The sequence below is a fragment of the Pleurodeles waltl genome, chromosome 2_1, assembly GCF_031143425.1.
Source record: "Pleurodeles waltl isolate 20211129_DDA chromosome 2_1, aPleWal1.hap1.20221129, whole genome shotgun sequence".
NCBI classification, from domain to species: Eukaryota; Metazoa; Chordata; class Amphibia; order Caudata; family Salamandridae; genus Pleurodeles; species Pleurodeles waltl.
Genome location: NC_090438.1, coordinates 48,153,286 through 48,172,912, shown reverse-complemented (window position 1 = coordinate 48,172,912; position 19,627 = coordinate 48,153,286). Strand labels below are relative to the sequence as shown.

General features: G+C 53.1%; 1 protein-coding gene across 3 annotated transcripts in view; it reads right to left on the bottom strand.

Moving 5' to 3' along the window:
- The window catches only part of LOC138261141 (phosphatidylinositol 3,4,5-trisphosphate 5-phosphatase 2-like), a 446,236-nt gene that overhangs the window by 311,846 nt on the left and 114,763 nt on the right, over positions 1–19,627 (bottom strand). For 2 of the 3 annotated variants that reach the window (XM_069209833.1, XM_069209843.1), the window contains exon 1: positions 3,628–3,897. In XM_069209833.1, the coding sequence (XP_069065934.1) occupies positions 3,628–3,761 (134 nt within the window). In that variant the 5' untranslated portion in view covers positions 3,762–3,897. Of the gene's footprint in view, positions 1–3,627; positions 3,987–19,627 lie in introns of those variants that run through there. The other variant, XM_069209825.1, reaches the window with a different exon arrangement.

The following is a 19,627-nucleotide window of genomic DNA, read 5'->3' as shown; positions in this document are numbered from 1 at the left end:
CAAAGCATGTTGTATTGGCAATAATATCAAATAAATTGAGGATTATAAAGGTAAAAAATCTCCATTAACCAGAAGAGCACCTGTGACATCAACTTTGTGGTCTATTTGATTGAGTGCCAATGTGGTTTGAAGTATGTAGACAGCACCATATGTCCCAAAAAACGTATATTGGAACATGTCAGAGCTGTGGAGAATAAAGATCTGAGCTATGCGATGGTTAAACATTTCCAACAACAATCCAATGTCAATTGGAAATCCATTAAATATTTTGGTAATGCACATGCAAAGGGACGAGAGAGGAGGCGATAGAATGCAGAAATTACAAAGGATGGAATCACATATCATTATTAGGCTACAGACCAAAATCCCATTTGGACTCAATGCTGAGGAAGAACTTTATGTACATTTGTGAGTTTAAGACAGTGATTGAACAGTATTAAATAATTTAAGGTCACTGGGAAGAATGGAGTAAGGATTGGGATAATATCCAAGTGACAGGCCATATGGGAAACACACCCAGGCCATCTTGAGGACAGATAAGTAACACTGAGTTACAAGGGGGACAGTTGATAAGAGAATCGCAATGGGATATGATTGAAAGGTATATTATACCTATATCCACGTGGAGCAGTTAATGTAATATTGTAGCAACAAAAGAACTCTTGTTCCCCTTAGGGGCAATCTGGCATTAAGGCCCTCATTCTGACCTTGGCGGGCGGCGGAGGCCGCCCGCCAAAGTCCCGCCGTCAGGTTACCGTTCCGCGGTCGAAAGACCGCGGCAGTAATTCTGACTTTCCCGCTGGGCTGGCGGGCGGACGACCGCCCGCCAGCCAGCCCAGCGGGAAAGAGGCTTCCACGATGAAGCCGGCTCGGAATCGAGCCGGCGGAGTGGAAGCTGTGCGACGGGTGCAGTTGCACCCGTCGCGTATTTCACTGTCTGCGCAGCAGACAGTGAAATACATTTAGGGGCCCTCTTACGGGGGCCCCTGCAATGCCCATGCCAGTGGCATGTGCACTGCAGGGGCCCCCAGGGGCCCCGCGACCCCCCCTACCGCCATCCGGATCCCGGCGGTCGGACCGCCGGGATCTGGATGGCGGTAGGGGGGATCGGAATCCCCTCGGCGGCGCAGCAAGCTGCGCCGCATTGGAGGATTCAATGGGGCGGCGGTACACTGGCGGGAGACCGCCAGTGTTGCCGGTCCGACCGCGGCTTTACCGCCGCGGTCGGAATCCCCATTGGAGCACCGCCGGCCTGTCGGCGGTGCTCCCGCGGTCCTCCGCCCTGGCGGTCTTTGACCGCCAGGGTCAGAATGACCGCCTAACTCTTCATTGCATCACGTACATTACGACACTCGCTGTACAATATTTAAAGTACTTACTGATGCATGATTAGCTGAAACTGCCGGGCCCTGAGCATGGATTAATAAACATATATAATAAAATAGATAGGTTTCAGCCAAATATAAACAATTGGTGATGTTTAAACAGCTGAATCAATGGTACAAGAACAACAAATTATCCATGATTTTTAGACTCCCGTGACGAAGACATATAGGATACAGTTTAAGGCATACGCCCAAACTTATATAGTCCTTATGCAGTCTGTGTGTCTACCTCTTAATTCACATCAATATAGCAAATTTTCCGCATCAGTCATCTGTAACAGCCAATCTTCAGCCAACACGTGTTTTGTCTACTGGGAGTAACCCAATGACTTTATCAGGGCTCATCGATTCATTATGCAAACATAGCTCTGGTAATGCCTCCAAGTTTCAGTGCTCAGTTAATTTCCATAACAACTCATCAGTAGGAATCCTCAACCCTTTACAAGTGCCAATTTTTATGAGATCGTCTACCCCTTAACATTGGTGGTACCGTGTTTCGGTAACTTGTGTGCAACGTAAAGCGAGTGCACTCAGTTAATCCGTCATTGACGGATTAGTAGTTATGAAGCACTGAAACTTGGAGGCATTAGCAGAATTATGTTTGTATAATGAATCGATGAGCCCTGATGAAGTCAAACTGGTACCAATTAATAATTATAATTATTTGCAAGCTTTATTGACCTTGTCATCAGGCAGTGGGCCGATGTGCCTCTTACACAAAGGAGCACAGCTTCTCTTCAACAGGACTGCCTGTGTTCCTCTGAGTCCCATGTATTCCAGCCAGCCAAGCTTGGCTTACTATCCTTTTAAAGCTCTCACCCATGCAGGGGCATAATGAAAAACAATGCTTAGGCACCCCTTCTATGATTGAACTTAAAAAGGAGTCATCAATGTCAGAACTATTTTCGTGTGGACTCAACGAGCATCCTTTCATAAAGGCTTTCCATCCAACGGTTATGCCTGTAGCACACCTGTATTTCTCACTATGTTCAAGAAATGAGTTGATTCACGTAAGATGCATTCTGAACCTAAATTTCCTATGTCAACAAAGTATGCACACTTTACACTAGTAAAATTTGCCTTTATCACAAAAAAGCAGGAATGCGATTGACTCGCTTAAGTGTGAGATGCCCAGAGTGCAAGAATCCATATCTTATGCGCAATTAAATTACAATTGGGAACGAACGAGCAAGGATGCTCTCTAAAAGGTGTAGAAGAGTAAACAAAAAGGGAATATGCTCTTCTCCACGTCCACAAAGGAGCAAATTCTAAATCCTGTTGCTGAGGTTCAAAAACAAAAATATAAGAACTGATTGTGATCATTTTCTGATATTAAAGTACTAATTCCTAATTCAGCCTTATGCATGCTAGGAATTTTGCCTTGGAAAGTTGAGGAAACAATAGAAAATGAAAGTTTATCTATTTTTCCTACAATATGAACTCTGTCGCCAATGAAAAACTATACCTAGTATGTGCTGGAAAAATCAAACCTTTTTCATTTTGCATTTTGCTGCTCCTGAATCGGGATAAGGCTTGTGGGGGAAATTGTGTTTGGTTTTGTAAACCACACATGATACGTTTACACCATGCATAATCTATAAACCTAACTCATGCTATGTGAGTGAGCATAGAAGTGCCCTCTCGCCCATGCTTTGTAGTTTCATCTCCCCTCCCTTCTTTTTTCTCCTTCTCTTTTTCCCTTCTTTTCTTCTCTCCATCTATAGCTTACTTTCTCTCTCCTGTACATCTTTTTTTCTTCCTTTTTTATATTTTAGTAACGTTTAGTATTGGTGCCTGTATTGCAAGCAGCATTTGTATCTTACTAGGGATTTATGCTGGACTTGCATGTCATTGAATTCTCTGATATTTCTTTTTTGGTGCTTAATTTATGCCAATGAAATATTTGATACAAAAAAATAAGTAAATTATGCCTGGTAAGAAATTTTTCACATTTTCATGAAAGTGTGTGGGTTGGCCCCAAACTATAGTCCTCAAATAAGCTGCGAAGGGTCACATTTCAGGTGAGGTTTTATTTGTAGTATTGCTGCAAAGACAAGTGTTGCCAGTTGAGGGTGTGTACAGAAGTGGAAAGAAGGAAACTGAGCATTGTGTGACCAGCAGGGCAAGGTACATGGAGAAGGTGTGTCAGGCAGGTGAGCAGAGGTTCCAACAGATGTGGCTTTGGGTTACACCAGACATGGGAGCCACACAACTAGTAGAAAATAATGCTAATGTTACTTACAGCAGGCACAGGGCGTATGCTCCGGGCACGGATTCACTGTCGCGAACAAGGAAGCTCCCATCCTTCCCGGCTTTGGCTAACAAGTCCTCCGCTTGGACCCGGCTGATGTCATGATGGTACCACGGGGCGGCCATTGGGAGGCTGCAGGGTGGGTGGAGCTCACCTGTTAAACCACACCCCTGGGGGCTCCATGTGGATGGACACACACCACAGACCTGCAAGCAAACTACTACTGGTGCCCAAGGGGGTCCTAGGACGGTCAGGAATGAGCTGGATTGAGGTGAAGGACACAATCTGAGGGGACTGCTTTCATTTTGACGAATCACAGGTCCACAGGAGGCGCGCCCAGCAGATCAAACCTGCAACGAAGAGAACAAGAATTACTTGGGAAGAGTTTCTCAATGGCATCGGAAAAGAGAGACATTTTGTTTTTCCACATTCTAAACCACACTATGGGCCTGATTTAGATTCGGAGGAGGCAAATACTCCTTAACAAATGTGACGGATACCCCGTCCGCCGTATTACAATCCTATTGTATCCTATGGGAATCTTAATACGGTAGACGGGATATCCGTCACGTTTGTGACATATACATTCCCTCCGCTGAGATCTGAATCAGGCCCTATATGTCCCACCTAATGTTATCCCCCAAAAGGTCCATATGATATAGAACATTTCAACAACAGGAAGAAACTAAGCCAGTGGGACATCGAGGAGGTCCAGAGAGGCCAAGCTCTGCACCAAAGTAAACAGAAAGTGGCCTGCCTCTCTTCTCCGTGTGACAACAAAGAGTTCCAGAGAGGTCATGATCTGCACCTGAACTAAGAGGAGAGACCCAGGGAAGCCAGCCTCTGCCCATAGTGTGATAGAGAAGAGACCCAGGGAAGCCAGCCTCTGCCCATAGTGTGACAGAGAAAATACCCAAGGAAGCCAGCCTCTGCCCATAGTGTGATAGAGAAGAGGCACAGGGAAGCCAGCCTCTGCACATAGTGTGACGGAGAAGAGACCCAAGGAAGCCAGCCTCTGCCCATAGTGTGACAGAGAAAATACCCAAGGAAGCCAGCCTCTGCACATAGTGTGACAGAGAAAATACCCAAGGAAGCCAGCCTCTGCACATAGTGTGACAGAGAAAATACCCAAGGAAGCCAGCCTCTGCCCATAGTGTGATAGAGAAGAGGCCCAAGTAAGCCAGCCTCTGCACATAGTGTGACAGAGAAGAGACACAGGGAAGCCAGCCTCTGCACATAGTGTGATAGAGAAGAGACCCAGGGAAGCCAGCCTCTGCACATAGTGTGACAGAGAAGAGGCCCAAGTAAGTCAGCCTCTGCCCAAAGTGTGACGGAGAAGAGACCCAGGGAAGCCAGCCTCTGCACATAGTGTGACAGAGAAGAGACACAGAGAAGCCAGCCTCTGCCCATAGGTTGACGGAGAAGAGACCCAAGGAAGCCAGCCTCTGCCCACAGTGTGACAGTGAAGAGACCCAGGGCAGCCAGCCTCTGCACATAGTGTGACAGAGAAGAGACCCAGGGAAGCCAGCCTCTGCCCATAGTGTGACGGAGAAGAGACCCAAGGAAGCCACCTCTGCACATAGTGTGATAGAGAAGAGACCCAGGGAAGCCAGCCTCTGCACATAGTGTGACAGAGAAAATACCCAAGGAAGCCAGCCTCTGCCCATAGTGTGATAGAGAAGAGGCCCAAGTAAGCCAGCCTCTGCACATAGTGTGACAGAGAAGAGACACAGGGAAGCCAGCCTCTGCACATAGTGTGATAGAGAAGAGACCCAGGGAAGCCAGCCTCTGCACATAGTGTGACAGAGAAGAGGCCCAAGTAAGTCAGCCTCTGCCCAAAGTGTGACGGAGAAGAGACCCAGGGAAGCCAGCCTCTGCACATAGTGTGACAGAGAAGAGACACAGAGAAGCCAGCCTCTGCCCATAGGTTGACGGAGAAGAGACCCAAGGAAGCCAGCCTCTGCCCACAGTGTGACAGTGAAGAGACCCAGGGCAGCCAGCCTCTGCACATAGTGTGACAGAGAAGAGACCCAGGGAAGCCAGCCTCTGCCCATAGTGTGACGGAGAAGAGACCCAAGGAAGCCAGCCTCTGCACATAGTGTGACAGAGAAGAGACCAAGGGAAGCCAGCCTCTGCCCACAGTGTGATAGAGAAGAGACCCAGGGAAGCCAGCCTCTGCACATAGTGTGACAGAGAAGAGGCCCAAGTAAGCCAGCCTCTGCCCATAGTGTGACGGAGAAGAGACCCAAGGAAGCCAGCCTCTGCCCATAGTGTGACAGAGAAGAGACCCAACGAAGCCAGCCTCTGCACATAGTGTGACAGAGAAGAGACCCAGGGAAGCCAGCCTCTGACCATAGTGTGACAGAGAAGACACCCAGGGAAGCCAACCTCTGCACATAGTGTGACAGAGAAAAGACCCAGGGAAGCCAGCCTCTGCATATAGTGTGACGGACAAGAGACCCAAGGAAGCCAGCCTCTGCCCATAGTGTGACAGAGAAAATACCCAAGGAAGTCAGCCTCTGCACATAGCGTGACAGAGAAAATACCCAAGGAAGCCAGCCTCTGCACATAGTGTGACAGAGAAAATACCCAAGGAAGCCAGCCTCTGCCCATAGTGTGATAGAGAAGAGGCCCAAGTAAGCCAGCCTCTGCAGATAGTGTGACAGAGAAGAGACACAGGGAAGCCAGCCTCTGCACATAGTGTGATAGAGAAGAGACCCAGGGAAGCCAGCCTCTGCACATAGTGTGACAGAGAAAATACCCAAGGAAGCCAGCCTCTGCCCATAGTGTGATAGAGAAGAGGCCCAAGTAAGCCAGCCTCTGCACATAGTGTGACAGAGAAGAGACACAGGGAAGCCAGCCTCTGCACATAGTGTGATAGAGAAGAGACCCAGGGAAGCCAGCCTCTGCACATAGTGTGACAGAGAAGAGGCCCAAGTAAGTCAGCCTCTGCCCAAAGTGTGACGGAGAAGAGACCCAGGGAAGCCAGCCTCTGCACATAGTGTGACAGAGAAGAGACACAGAGAAGCCAGCCTCTGCACATAGTGTGACAGAGAAGAGACCCAAGGAAGCCAACCTCTGCACATAGTGTGACAGAGAAGAGACACAGAGAAGCCAGCCTCTGCCCATAGTGTGACGGAGAAGAGACCCAGGGAAGCCAGCCTCTGCCCATAGTGTGACGGAGAAGAGACCCAAGGAAGCCAACCTCTGCACATAGTGTGATGGAGAAGAGACCCAAGGAAGCCAACCTCTGCGCATAGTGTGACAGAGAAGAGACACAGAGAAGCCACCCTCTGCCCATAGGTTGACGGAGAAGAGACCAAAGGAAGCCAGCCTCTGCCCACAGTGTGACAGTGAAGAGACCCAGGGCAGCCAGCCTCTGCACATAGTGTGACAGAGAAGAGACCCAGGGAAGCCAGCCTCTGCCCATAGTGTGACGGAGAAGAGACCCAAGGAAGCCAGCCTCTGCACATAGTGTGACAGAGAAGAGACCAAGGGAAGCCAGCCTCTGCCCACAGTGTGATAGAGAAGAGACCCAGGGAAGCCAGCCTCTGCACATAGTGTGACAGAGAAGAGGCCCAAGTAAGCCAGCCTCTCCCATAGTGTGACGGAGAAGAGACCCAAGGAAGCCAGCCTCTGCCCATAGTGTGACAGAGAAGAGACCCAAGGAAGCCAGCCTCTGCACATAGTGTGACAGAGAAGAGACCCAGGGAAGCCAGCCTCTGACCATAGTGTGACAGAGAAGACACCCAGGGAAGCCAACCTCTGCACATAGTGTGACAGAGAAGAGACCCAGGGAAGCCAACCTCTGCACATAGTGTGACGGAGAAGAGACCAAGGGAAGCCAGCCTCTGCCCATAGTGTGACGGAGAAGAGACCCAGGGAAGCCAGCCTCTGCACATAGTGTGACAGTGAAGAGACCCAGGGAAGCCAGCCTCTGCCCATAGTGTGACAGAGAAGAGACCCAGGGAAGCCACCCTCTGCTCACAGTGTGACAGTGAAGAGACACAGAGAAGCCAGCCTCTGTCCACAGTGTCACAGAGAAGAGGCACAGAGAAGCCAGCCTCTGCCCACAGTGTGACGGAGAAGAGACCCAGGGAAGCCAGCATCTGCCCACAGTGTGGAAGAGAAGAGACCCAGGGAAGCCAGCCTCTGCCCATAGTGTGACAGAGAAGAGACCCAGGGAAGCCAGCCTCTGCCCATAGTGTGACGGAGAAGAGACCAAGGGAAGCCAGCCTCTGCCTATAGTGTGACAGAGAAGAGACCCCGGGAACCCAGCCTCTGCCCATAGTGTGACAGAGAAAATACCCAAGGAAGCCAGCCTCTGCACATAGTGTGACAGAGGACAGACCCAAGGAAGCCAGCCTCTGCACACAGTGTGACAGACCCAAGGAAGCCAGCCTCTGCACATAGTGTTACAGAGAAGAGACCCAGGGAAGCCAGCCTCTGCCCATAGTGTGACAGAGAAAATACACAAGAAAGCCAGCCTCTGCACATAGTGTGACAGAGGACAGACCCAAGGAAGCCAGCCCCTGCACACAGTGTGACAGAGGACAGACCCAAGGAAGCCAGCCTCTGCTCACAGTGTGACAGTGAAGAGACCCAGGGAAGCCAGCGTCTGCACATAGTGTGACGGAGAAGAGACCCAAGGAAGCCAGCCTCTGCACATAGTGTGACAGAGGAGAGATCCAGGGAAGCCAGCCTCTACTCACAGTGTGACAGTGAAGAGACACAGAGAAGCCAGCCTCTGCCCACAGCGTGACAGAGAAAATACCCAAGGAAGCCAGCCTCTGCCCATAGTGTGACGGAGAAGAGACCCAGGGAAGCCAGCCTCTGCCCATAGTGTGACGGAGAAGAGACCCAAGGAAGCCAGCCTCTGCCCATAATGTGACAGAGAAGAGATCCAGGGAAGCCAGCCTCTACTCACAGTGTGACAGTGAAGAGACACAGAGAATCCAGCCTCTGCCCACAGTGTGACAGAGAAAATACCCAAGGAAGCCAGCCTCTGCCCATAGTGTGACGGAGAAGAGACACAGAGAATCCAGCCTCTGCCCACAGTGTGACAGAGAAGAGGCACAGAGAAGCCAGCCTCTGCCCACAGTGTAACGGAGAAGAGACCCAGGGAAGCCAGCCTCTGCCCACAGTGTGAAAGAGAAGAGACCCTGGGAAGCCAGCCTCTGCCCATAGTGTGACAGAGACGAGACCCAGGGAAGCCAGCCTCTGCTCACAGTGTTACAGTGAAGAGACCCAGGGAAGCCAGCCTCTGCCCACAGTGTGGCGGAGAAGAGACCCATGGAAGCCAGCCTCTGCACATAGTGTGACAGAGAAGAGATCCAGGGAAGCCAGCCTCTGGACATAGTGTGACAGAGAAGAGACCCAAGGAAGCCAGCCTCTGGACATAGGGTGACAGAGAAGAGGCCCAAGTAAGCCAGCCTCTGCCCATAGTGTGACGGAGAAGAGACCAAGGGAAGCCAGCCTCTGCCTATAGTGTGACAGAGAAGAGACCCCGGGAACCCAGCCTCTGCCCATAGTGTGACAGAGAAAATACCCAAGTAAGCCAGCCTCTGCACATAGTGTGACAGAGAAGAGATCCAGGGAAGCCAGCCTCTGGACATAGTGTGACAGAGAAGAGATCCAGGGAAGCCAGCCTCTGGACATAGTGTGACAGAGAAGAGGCCCAAGTAAGCCAGCCTCTGCCCATAGTGTGACGGATAAGAGACCAAGGGAAGCCAGCCTCTGCCTATAGTGTGACAGAGAAGAGACCCCGGGAACCCAGCCTCTGCCCATAGTGTGACAGAGAAAATACCCAAGGAAGCCAGCCTCTGCACATAGTGTGACAGAGGACAGACCCAAGGAAGCCAGCCTCTGCACACAGTGTGACAGAGGACAGACCCACGGAAGCCAGCCTCTGCACATAGTGTGACAGTGAAGAGACCCAGGGAAGCCAGTCTCTGCCCACAGTGTGACGGAGAAGAGACCCAAGGAAGCCAGCCTCTGCACATAGTGTGACAGAGAAGAGACCCAGGGAAGCCAGCCTCTGCTCACAGTGTGACAGTGAAGAGACACAGAGAAGCCAGCCTCTGCCTACAGTGTGACAGAGAAGAGGCACAGAGAAGCCAGCCTCTGCCCACAGTGTGAAAGAGAAGAGACCCAGGGAAGCCAGCCTCTGCCCATAGTGTGGCGGAGAAGAGACCCAAGGAAGCCAGCCTCTGCACATAGTGTGACAGAGAAGACACCCAGGGAAGCCAGCCTCTGCTCACAGTGTGACATTGAAGAGACACAGAGAAGCCAGCCTCTGCCCACAGTGTGACAGAGAGGAGGCCCAAGTAAGCCAGCCTCTGCCCATAGTGTGACGAAGAAGAGACCCAGGGAAGCCAGCCTCTGCACATAGTGTGATAGAGAAGAGATCCAGGGAAGCCAGCCTCTGCACATAGTGTGACAGAGAAGAGATCCAGGGAAGCCAGCCTCTGCCCATAGTGTGACAATGAAGAGACACAGAGAAGCCAGCCTCTGCCCATAGTGTGACGGAGAAGAGACCCAGGGAAGCCAGCCTCTGCACATAGTGTGACGGAGAAGAGACCCAGGGAAGCCAGCCTCTGCTCACAGTGTGACAGGGAAGAGACCCAGGAAAGCCAGCCTCAGCCCACAGTGGGGCGGAGAAGAGACCCAAGGAAGCCAGCCTCTACTCACAGTGTGGCGGAGGAGAGACCCAAGGAAGCCAGGCTCTGCACATAGTGTGACAGAGAAGAGACCCAGGGAAGCCAGCCTCTGGACATAGTGTGACAGAGAAGAGGCCCAAGTAAGCCAGCCTCTGCCCATAGTGTGACGGTGAAGAGACCAAGGGAAGCCAGCCTCTGCATATACTGTGACAGAGAAGAGACCCCGGGAACCCAGCCTCTGCCCATAGTGTGACAGAGAAAATACCCAAGGAAGCCAGCCTCTGCACATAGTGTGACAGAGGACAGACCCAAGGAAGCCAGCCTCTGCACACAGTGTGACAGAGGACAGACCCAAGGAAGCCAGCCTCTGCACATAGTGTGACAGAGAAGAGATCCAGGGAAGCCAGCCTCTGCCCATAGTGTGATGGAGAAGAGACCAAGGGAAGCCAGCCTCTACACATAGTGTGACAGAGAAGAGACACAGGGAAGCCAGCCTCTGCCCATAGTGTGACAGAGAAGAGATCCAGGGAAGCCAGCCTCTGCCCATAGTGTGATGGAGAAGAGACCAAGGGAAGCCAGCCTCTGCACATATTGTGACAGAGAAGAGACACAGGGAAGTCAGCCTCTGCACATAGTGTGTCAGAGAAGAGACACTGAGAAGTCAGCCTCTGCCCATAGTGTGATAGAGAAGAGACCCAGGAAAGCCAGCCTCTGCCCATAGTGTGACAGAGGAGATACACAGGGAAGTCAGCCTCTGCCCATAGTGTGACGGAGAAGAGACCCAGGGAAGCCAGCCTCTGCACATAGTGTGACAGAGAAGAGGCCCAGGGAAGCCAGCCTCTGCCCATTGTGTGATAGAGAAGAGACCCAGGGAAGCCAGCCTCTGCCCATAGTGTGACAGAGAAGAGACCCAGGGAAGCCAGCCTCTGCCCATAGTGTGATAGAGAGAGACCCAGGGAAGCCAGCCTCTGCCCATAGTGTGACAGAGAAGAGACACAGGGAAGCCAGCCTCTGCCCATAGTGTGACGGAGAAGAGACCCAGGGAAGCCAGCCTCTGCCCATAGTGTACAGAGAGGAGCCCCCGGGAAGCCAGCCTCTGCACATAGTGTGACGAAGAAGAGACCAAAGGAAGCCAGCCTCTGCCCATAGTGTGACAGAGAAGAGACCCCGGGAACCCAGCCTCTGCCTATAGTGTGAAAGAGAAAATACCCAAGGAAGCCAGCCTCTGCACATAGTGTGACAGAGGACAGACCCAAGGAAGCCAGCCTCTGCACATAGTGTGACAGAGAAGACACCCAGGGAAGCCAGCCTCTGCCCACAGTGTGAAAGAGAAGAGACCCTGGGAAGCCAGCCTCTGCCCATAGTGTGAAAGAGACGAGACCCAGGGAAGCCAGCCTCTGCTCACAGTGTTACAGTGAAGAGACCCAGGGAAGCCAGACTCTGCCCACAGTGTGGCGGAGAAGAGACCCATGGAAGCCAGCCTCTGCACATAGTGTGACAGAGAAGAGATCCAGGGAAGCCAGCCTCTGGACATAGTGTGACAGAGAAGAGACCCAAGGAAGCCAGCCTCTGCACATAGTGTGACTGAAAAGAGACCCAGGGAAGCCAGCCTCTACCCACAGTGTGGCATAGAAGAGACCCAAGTAAGCCAGCCTCTGCACATAGTGTGACAGAGAAGAGACACAGGGAAGCCAGCCTCTGCACATAGTGTGATAGAGAAGAGACCCAGGGAAGCCAGCCTCTGCACATAGTGTGACAGAGAAGAGGCCCAAGTAAGTCAGCCTCTGCCCAAAGTGTGACGGAGAAGAGACCCAGGGAAGCCAGCCTCTGCACATAGTGTGACAGAGAAGAGACACAGAGAAGCCAGCCTCTGCCCATAGGTTGACGGAGAAGAGACCCAAGGAAGCCAGCCTCTGCCCACAGTGTGACAGTGAAGAGACCCAGGGCAGCCAGCCTCTGCACATAGTGTGACAGAGAAGAGACCCAGGGAAGCCAGCCTCTGCCCATAGTGTGACGGAGAAGAGACCCAAGGAAGCCAGCCTCTGCACATAGTGTGACAGAGAAGAGACCAAGGGAAGCCAGCCTCTGCCCACAGTGTGATAGAGAAGAGACCCAGGGAAGCCAGCCTCTGCACATAGTGTGACAGAGAAGAGGCCCAAGTAAGCCAGCCTCTGCCCATAGTGTGACGGAGAAGAGACCCAAGGAAGCCAGCCTCTGCCCATAGTGTGACAGAGAAGAGACCCAACGAAGCCAGCCTCTGCACATAGTGTGACAGAGAAGAGACCCAGGGAAGCCAGCCTCTGACCATAGTGTGACAGAGAAGACACCCAGGGAAGCCAACCTCTGCACATAGTGTGACAGAGAAAAGACCCAGGGAAGCCAGCCTCTGCATATAGTGTGACGGACAAGAGACCCAAGGAAGCCAGCCTCTGCCCATAGTGTGACAGAGAAAATACCCAAGGAAGTGAGCCTCTGCACATAGCGTGACAGGGAAAATACCCAAGGAAGCCAGCCTCTGCACATAGTGTGACAGAGAAAATACCCAAGGAAGCCAGCCTCTGCCCATAGTGTGATAGAGAAGAGGCCCAAGTAAGCCAGCCTCTGCACATAGTGTGACAGAGAAGAGACACAGGGAAGCCAGCCTCTGCACATAGTGTGATAGAGAAGAGACCCAGGGAAGCCAGCCTCTGCACATAGTGTGACAGAGAAAATACCCAAGGAAGCCAGCCTCTGCCCATAGTGTGATAGAGAAGAGGCCCAAGTAAGCCAGCCTCTGCACATAGTGTGACAGAGAAGAGACACAGGGAAGCCAGCCTCTGCACATAGTGTGATAGAGAAGAGACCCAGGGAAGCCAGCCTCTGCACATAGTGTGACAGAGAAGAGGCCCAAGTAAGTCAGCCTCTGCCCAAAGTGTGACGGAGAAGAGACCCAGGGAAGCCAGCCTCTGCACATAGTGTGACAGAGAAGAGACACAGAGAAGCCAGCCTCTGCACATAGTGTGACAGAGAAGAGACCCAAGGAAGCCAACCTCTGCACATAGTGTGACAGAGAAGAGACACAGAGAAGCCAGCCTCTGCCCATAGTGTGACGGAGAAGAGACCCAGGGAAGCCAGCCTCTGCCCATAGTGTGACGGAGAAGAGACCCAAGGAAGCCAACCTCTGCACATAGTGTGATGGAGAAGAGACCCAAGGAAGCCAACCTCTGCGCATAGTGTGACAGAGAAGAGACACAGAGAAGCCACCCTCTGCCCATAGGTTGACGGAGAAGAGACCAAAGGAAGCCAGCCTCTGCCCACAGTGTGACAGTGAAGAGACCCAGGGCAGCCAGCCTCTGCACATAGTGTGACAGAGAAGAGACCCAGGGAAGCCAGCCTCTGCCCATAGTGTGACGGAGAAGAGACCCAAGGAAGCCAGCCTCTGCACATAGTGTGACAGAGAAGAGACCAAGGGAAGCCAGCCTCTGCCCACAGTGTGATAGAGAAGAGACCCAGGGAAGCCAGCCTCTGCACATAGTGTGACAGAGAAGAGGCCCAAGTAAGCCAGCCTCTCCCATAGTGTGACGGAGAAGAGACCCAAGGAAGCCAGCCTCTGCCCATAGTGTGACAGAGAAGAGACCCAAGGAAGCCAGCCTCTGCACATAGTGTGACAGAGAAGAGACCCAGGGAAGCCAGCCTCTGACCATAGTGTGACAGAGAAGACACCCAGGGAAGCCAACCTCTGCACATAGTGTGACAGAGAAGAGACCCAGGGAAGCCAACCTCTGCACATAGTGTGACGGAGAAGAGACCAAGGGAAGCCAGCCTCTGCCCATAGTGTGACGGAGAAGAGACCCAGGGAAGCCAGCCTCTGCCCATAGTGTGACAGAGAAGAGACCCAGGGAAGCCACCCTCTGCTCACAGTGTGACAGTGAAGAGACACAGAGAAGCCAGCCTCTGTCCACAGTGTCACAGAGAAGAGGCACAGAGAAGCCAGCCTCTGCCCACAGTGTGACGGAGAAGAGACCCAGGGAAGCCAGCATCTGCCCACAGTGTGGAAGAGAAGAGACCCAGGGAAGCCAGCCTCTGCCCATAGTGTGACAGAGAAGAGACCCAGGGAAGCCAGCCTCTGCCCATAGTGTGACGGAGAAGAGACCAAGGGAAGCCAGCCTCTGCCTATAGTGTGACAGAGAAGAGACCCCGGGAACCCAGCCTCTGCCCATAGTGTGACAGAGAAAATACCCAAGGAAGCCAGCCTCTGCACATAGTGTGACAGAGGACAGACCCAAGGAAGCCAGCCTCTGTACACAGTGTGACAGACCCAAGGAAGCCAGCCTCTGCACATAGTGTTACAGAGAAGAGACCCAGGGAAGCCAGCCTCTGCCCATAGTGTGACAGAGAAAATACACAAGAAAGCCAGCCTCTGCACATAGTGTGACAGAGGACAGACCCAAGGAAGCCAGCCCCTGCACACAGTGTGACAGAGGACAGACCCAAGGAAGCCAGCCTCTGCTCACAGTGTGACAGTGAAGAGACCCAGGGAAGCCAGCGTCTGCACATAGTGTGACGGAGAAGAGACCCAAGGAAGCCAGCCTCTGCACATAGTGTGACAGAGGAGAGATCCAGGGAAGCCAGCCTCTACTCACAGTGTGACAGTGAAGAGACACAGAGAAGCCAGCCTCTGCCCACAGCGTGACAGAGAAAATACCCAAGGAAGCCAGCCTCTGCCCATAGTGTGACGGAGAAGAGACCCAGGGAAGCCAGCCTCTGCCCATAGTGTGACGGAGAAGAGACCCAAGGAAGCCAGCCTCTGCCCATAGTGTGACAGAGAAGAGATCCAGGGAAGCCAGCCTCTACTCACAGTGTGACAGTGAAGAGACACAGAGAATCCAGCCTCTGCCCACAGTGTGACAGAGAAAATACCCAAGGAAGCCAGCCTCTGCCCATAGTGTGACGGAGAAGAGACACAGAGAATCCAGCCTCTGCCCACAGTGTGACAGAGAAGAGGAACAGAGAAGCCAGCCTCTGCCCACAGTGTAACGGAGAAGAGACCCAGGGAAGCCAGCCTCTGCCCACAGTGTGAAAGAGAAGAGACCCTGGGAAGCCAGCCTCTGCCCATAGTGTGACAGAGACGAGACCCAGGGAAGCCAGCCTCTGCTCACAGTGTTACAGTGAAGAGACCCAGGGAAGCCAGCCTCTGCCCACAGTGTGGCGGAGAAGAGACCCATGGAAGCCAGCCTCTGCACATAGTGTGACAGAGAAGAGATCCAGGGAAGCCAGCCTCTGGACATAGTGTGACAGAGAAGAGACCCAAGGAAGCCAGCCTCTGGACATAGGGTGACAGAGAAGAGGCCCAAGTAAGCCAGCCTCTGCCCATAGTGTGACGGAGAAGAGACCAAGGGAAGCCAGCCTCTGCCTATAGTGTGACAGAGAAGAGACCCCGGGAACCCAGCCTCTGCCCATAGTGTGACAGAGAAAATACCCAAGTAAGCCAGCCTCTGCACATAGTGTGACAGAGAAGAGATCCAGGGAAGCCAGCCTCTGGACATAGTGTGACAGAGAAGAGATCCAGGGAAGCCAGCCTCTGGACATAGTGTGACAGAGAAGAGGCCCAAGTAAGCCAGCCTCTGCCCATAGTGTGACGGATAAGAGACCAAGGGAAGCCAGCCTCTGCCTATAGTGTGACAGAGAAGAGACCCCGGGAACCCAGCCTCTGCCCATAGTGTGACAGAGAAAATACCCAAGGAAGCCAGCCTCTGCACATAGTGTGACAGAGGACAGACCCAAGGAAGCCAGCCTCTGCACACAGTGTGACAGAGGACAGACCCACGGAAGCCAGCCTCTGCACATAGTGTGACAGTGAAGAGACCCAGGGAAGCCAGTCTCTGCCCACAGTGTGACGGAGAAGAGACCCAAGGAAGCCAGCCTCTGCACATAGTGTGACAGAGAAGAGACCCAGGGAAGCCAGCCTCTGCTCACAGTGTGACAGTGAAGAGACACAGAGAAGCCAGCCTCTGCCTACAGTGTGACAGAGAAGAGGCACAGAGAAGCCAGCCTCTGCCCACAGTGTGAAAGAGAAGAGACCCAGGGAAGCCAGCCTCTGCCCATAGTGTGGCGGAGAAGAGACCCAAGGAAGCCAGCCTCTGCACATAGTGTGACAGAGAAGACACCCAGGGAAGCCAGCCTCTGCTCACAGTGTGACATTGAAGAGACACAGAGAAGCCAGCCTCTGCCCACAGTGTGACAGAGAGGAGGCCCAAGTAAGCCAGCCTCTGCCCATAGTGTGACGAAGAAGAGACCCAGGGAAGCCAGCCTCTGCACATAGTGTGATAGAGAAGAGATCCAGGGAAGCCAGCCTCTGCACATAGTGTGACAGAGAAGAGATCCAGGGAAGCCAGCCTCTGCCCATAGTGTGACAATGAAGAGACACAGAGAAGCCAGCCTCTGCCCATAGTGTGACGGAGAAGAGACCCAGGGAAGCCAGCCTCTGCACATAGTGTGACGGAGAAGAGACCCAGGGAAGCCAGCCTCTGCTCACAGTGTGACAGGGAAGAGACCCAGGAAAGCCAGCCTCAGCCCACAGTGGGGCGGAGAAGAGACCCAAGGAAGCCAGCCTCTACTCACAGTGTGGCGGAGGAGAGACCCAAGGAAGCCAGGCTCTGCACATAGTGTGACAGAGAAGAGACCCAGGGAAGCCAGCCTCTGGACATAGTGTGACAGAGAAGAGGCCCAAGTAAGCCAGCCTCTGCCCATAGTGTGACGGAGAAGAGACCAAGGGAAGCCAGCCTCTGCATATACTGTGACAGAGAAGAGACCCCGGGAACCCAGCCTCTGCCCATAGTGTGACAGAGAAAATACCCAAGGAAGCCAGCCTCTGCACATAGTGTGACAGAGGACAGACCCAAGGAAGCCAGCCTCTGCACACAGTGTGACAGAGGACAGACCCAAGGAAGCCAGCCTCTGCACATAGTGTGACAGAGAAGAGATCCAGGGAAGCCAGCCTCTGCCCATAGTGTGATGGAGAAGAGACCAAGGGAAGCCAGCCTCTGCACATAGTGTGACAGAGAAGAGACACAGGGAAGCCAGCCTCTGCCCATAGTGTGACAGAGAAGAGATCCAGGGAAGCCAGCCTCTGCCCATAGTGTGATGGAGAAGAGACCAAGGGAAGCCAGCCTCTGCACATATTGTGACAGAGAAGAGACACAGGGAAGTCAGCCTCTGCACATAGTGTGTCAGAGAAGAGACACTGAGAAGTCAGCCTCTGCCCATAGTGTGATAGAGAAGAGACCCAGGAAAGCCAGCCTCTGCCCATAGTGTGACAGAGGAGATACACAGGGAAGTCAGCCTCTGCCCATAGTGTGACGGAGAAGAGACCCAGGGAAGCCAGCCTCTGCACATAGTGTGACAGAGAAGAGGCCCAGGGAAGCCAGCCTCTGCCCATTGTGTGATAGAGAAGAGACCCAGGGAAGCCAGCCTCTGCCCATAGTGTGACAGAGAAGAGACCCAGGGAAGCCAGCCTCTGCCCATAGTGTGATAGAGAGAGACCCAGGGAAGCCAGCCTCTGCCCATAGTGTGACAGAGAAGAGACACAGGGAAGCCAGCCTCTGCCCATAGTGTGACGGAGAAGAGACCCAGGGAAGCCAGCCTCTGCCCATAGTGTACAGAGAGGAGCCCCCGGGAAGCCAGCCTCTGCACATAGTGTGACGAAGAAGAGACCAAAGGAAGCCAGCCTCTGCCCATAGTGTGACAGAGAAGAGACCCCGGGAACCCAGCCTCTGCCTATAGTGTGAAAGAGAAAATACCCAAGGAAGCCAGCCTCTGCACATAGTGTGACAGAGGACAGACCCAAGGAAGCCAGCCTCTGCACATAGTGTGACAGAGAAGACACCCAGGGAAGCCAGCCTCTGCCCACAGTGTGAAAGAGAAGAGACCCTGGGAAGCCAGCCTCTGCCCATAGTGTGAAAGAGACGAGACCCAGGGAAGCCAGCCTCTGCTCACAGTGTTACAGTGAAGAGACCCAGGGAAGCCAGACTCTGCCCACAGTGTGGCGGAGAAGAGACCCATGGAAGCCAGCCTCTGCACATAGTGTGACAGAGAAGAGATCCAGGGAAGCCAGCCTCTGGACATAGTGTGACAGAGAAGAGACCCAAGGAAGCCAGCCTCTGCACATAGTGTGACTGAAAAGAGACCCAGGGAAGCCAGCCTCTGCCCACAGTGTGGCATAGAAGAGACCCAAGGAAGCCAGCCTCTGCTCACAGTGTGACAGTGAAGAGATCCAAGGAAGCCAGCCTCTGGACATAGGGTGACAGAGAAGAGGCCCAAGTAAGCCAGCCTCTGCCCATAGTGTGACGGAGAAGAGACCAAGGGAAGCCAGCCTCTGCCTATAGTGTGACAGAGAAGAGACCCCTGGAACCCAGCCTCTGCCCATAGTGTGACAGAGAAAATACCCAAGTAAGCCAGCCTCTTCACATAGTGTGACAGAGAAGAGATCCAGGGAAGCCAGCCTCTGGACATAGTGTGACAGAGAAGAGATCCAGGGAAGCCAGCCTCTGGACATAGTGTGACAGAGAAGAGGCCCAAGTAAGCAAGCCTCTGCCCATAGTGTGACGGAGAAGAGACCAAGGGAAGCCAGCCTCTGCCTATAGTGTGACAGAGAAGAGACCCCGGGAACCCAGCCTCTGCCCATAGTGTGACAGAGAAAATACCCAAGGAAGCCAGCCTCTGCACATAGTGTGACAGAGGACAGACCCAAGGAAGCCAGCCTCTGCACACAGTGTGACAGAGGACAGACCCAAGGAAGCCAGCCTCTGCACATAGTGTGACAGTGAAGAGACCCAGGGAAGCCAGTCTCTGCCCATAGTGTGACGGAGAAGAGACCCAAGGAAGCCAGCCTCTGCACATAGTGTGACACAGAAGAGACCCAGGGAAGCCAGCCTCTGCTCACAGTGTGACAGTGAAGAGACACAGAGAAGCCAGCCTCTGCCTACAGTGTGACAGAGAAGAGGCACAGAGAAGCCAGCCTCTGCCCACAGTGTGACGGAGAAGAGACCCAGGGAAGCCAGCCTCTGCCCACAGTGTCAAAGAGAAGAGACCCAGGGAAGCCAGTCTCTGCCCATAGTGTGGCGGAGAAGAGACCCAAGGAAGCCAGCCTCTGCACATAGTGTGACAGAGAAGACACCCAGGGAAGCCAGCCTCTGCTCACAGTGTGACATTGAAGAGACAGAGAAGCCAGCCTCTGCCCACAGTGTGACAGAGAGGAGGCCCAAGTAAGCCAGCCTCTGCCCATAGTGTGACGAAGAAGAGACCCAGGGAAGTCAGCCTCTGCACATAGTGTGATAGAGAAGAGATCCAGGGAA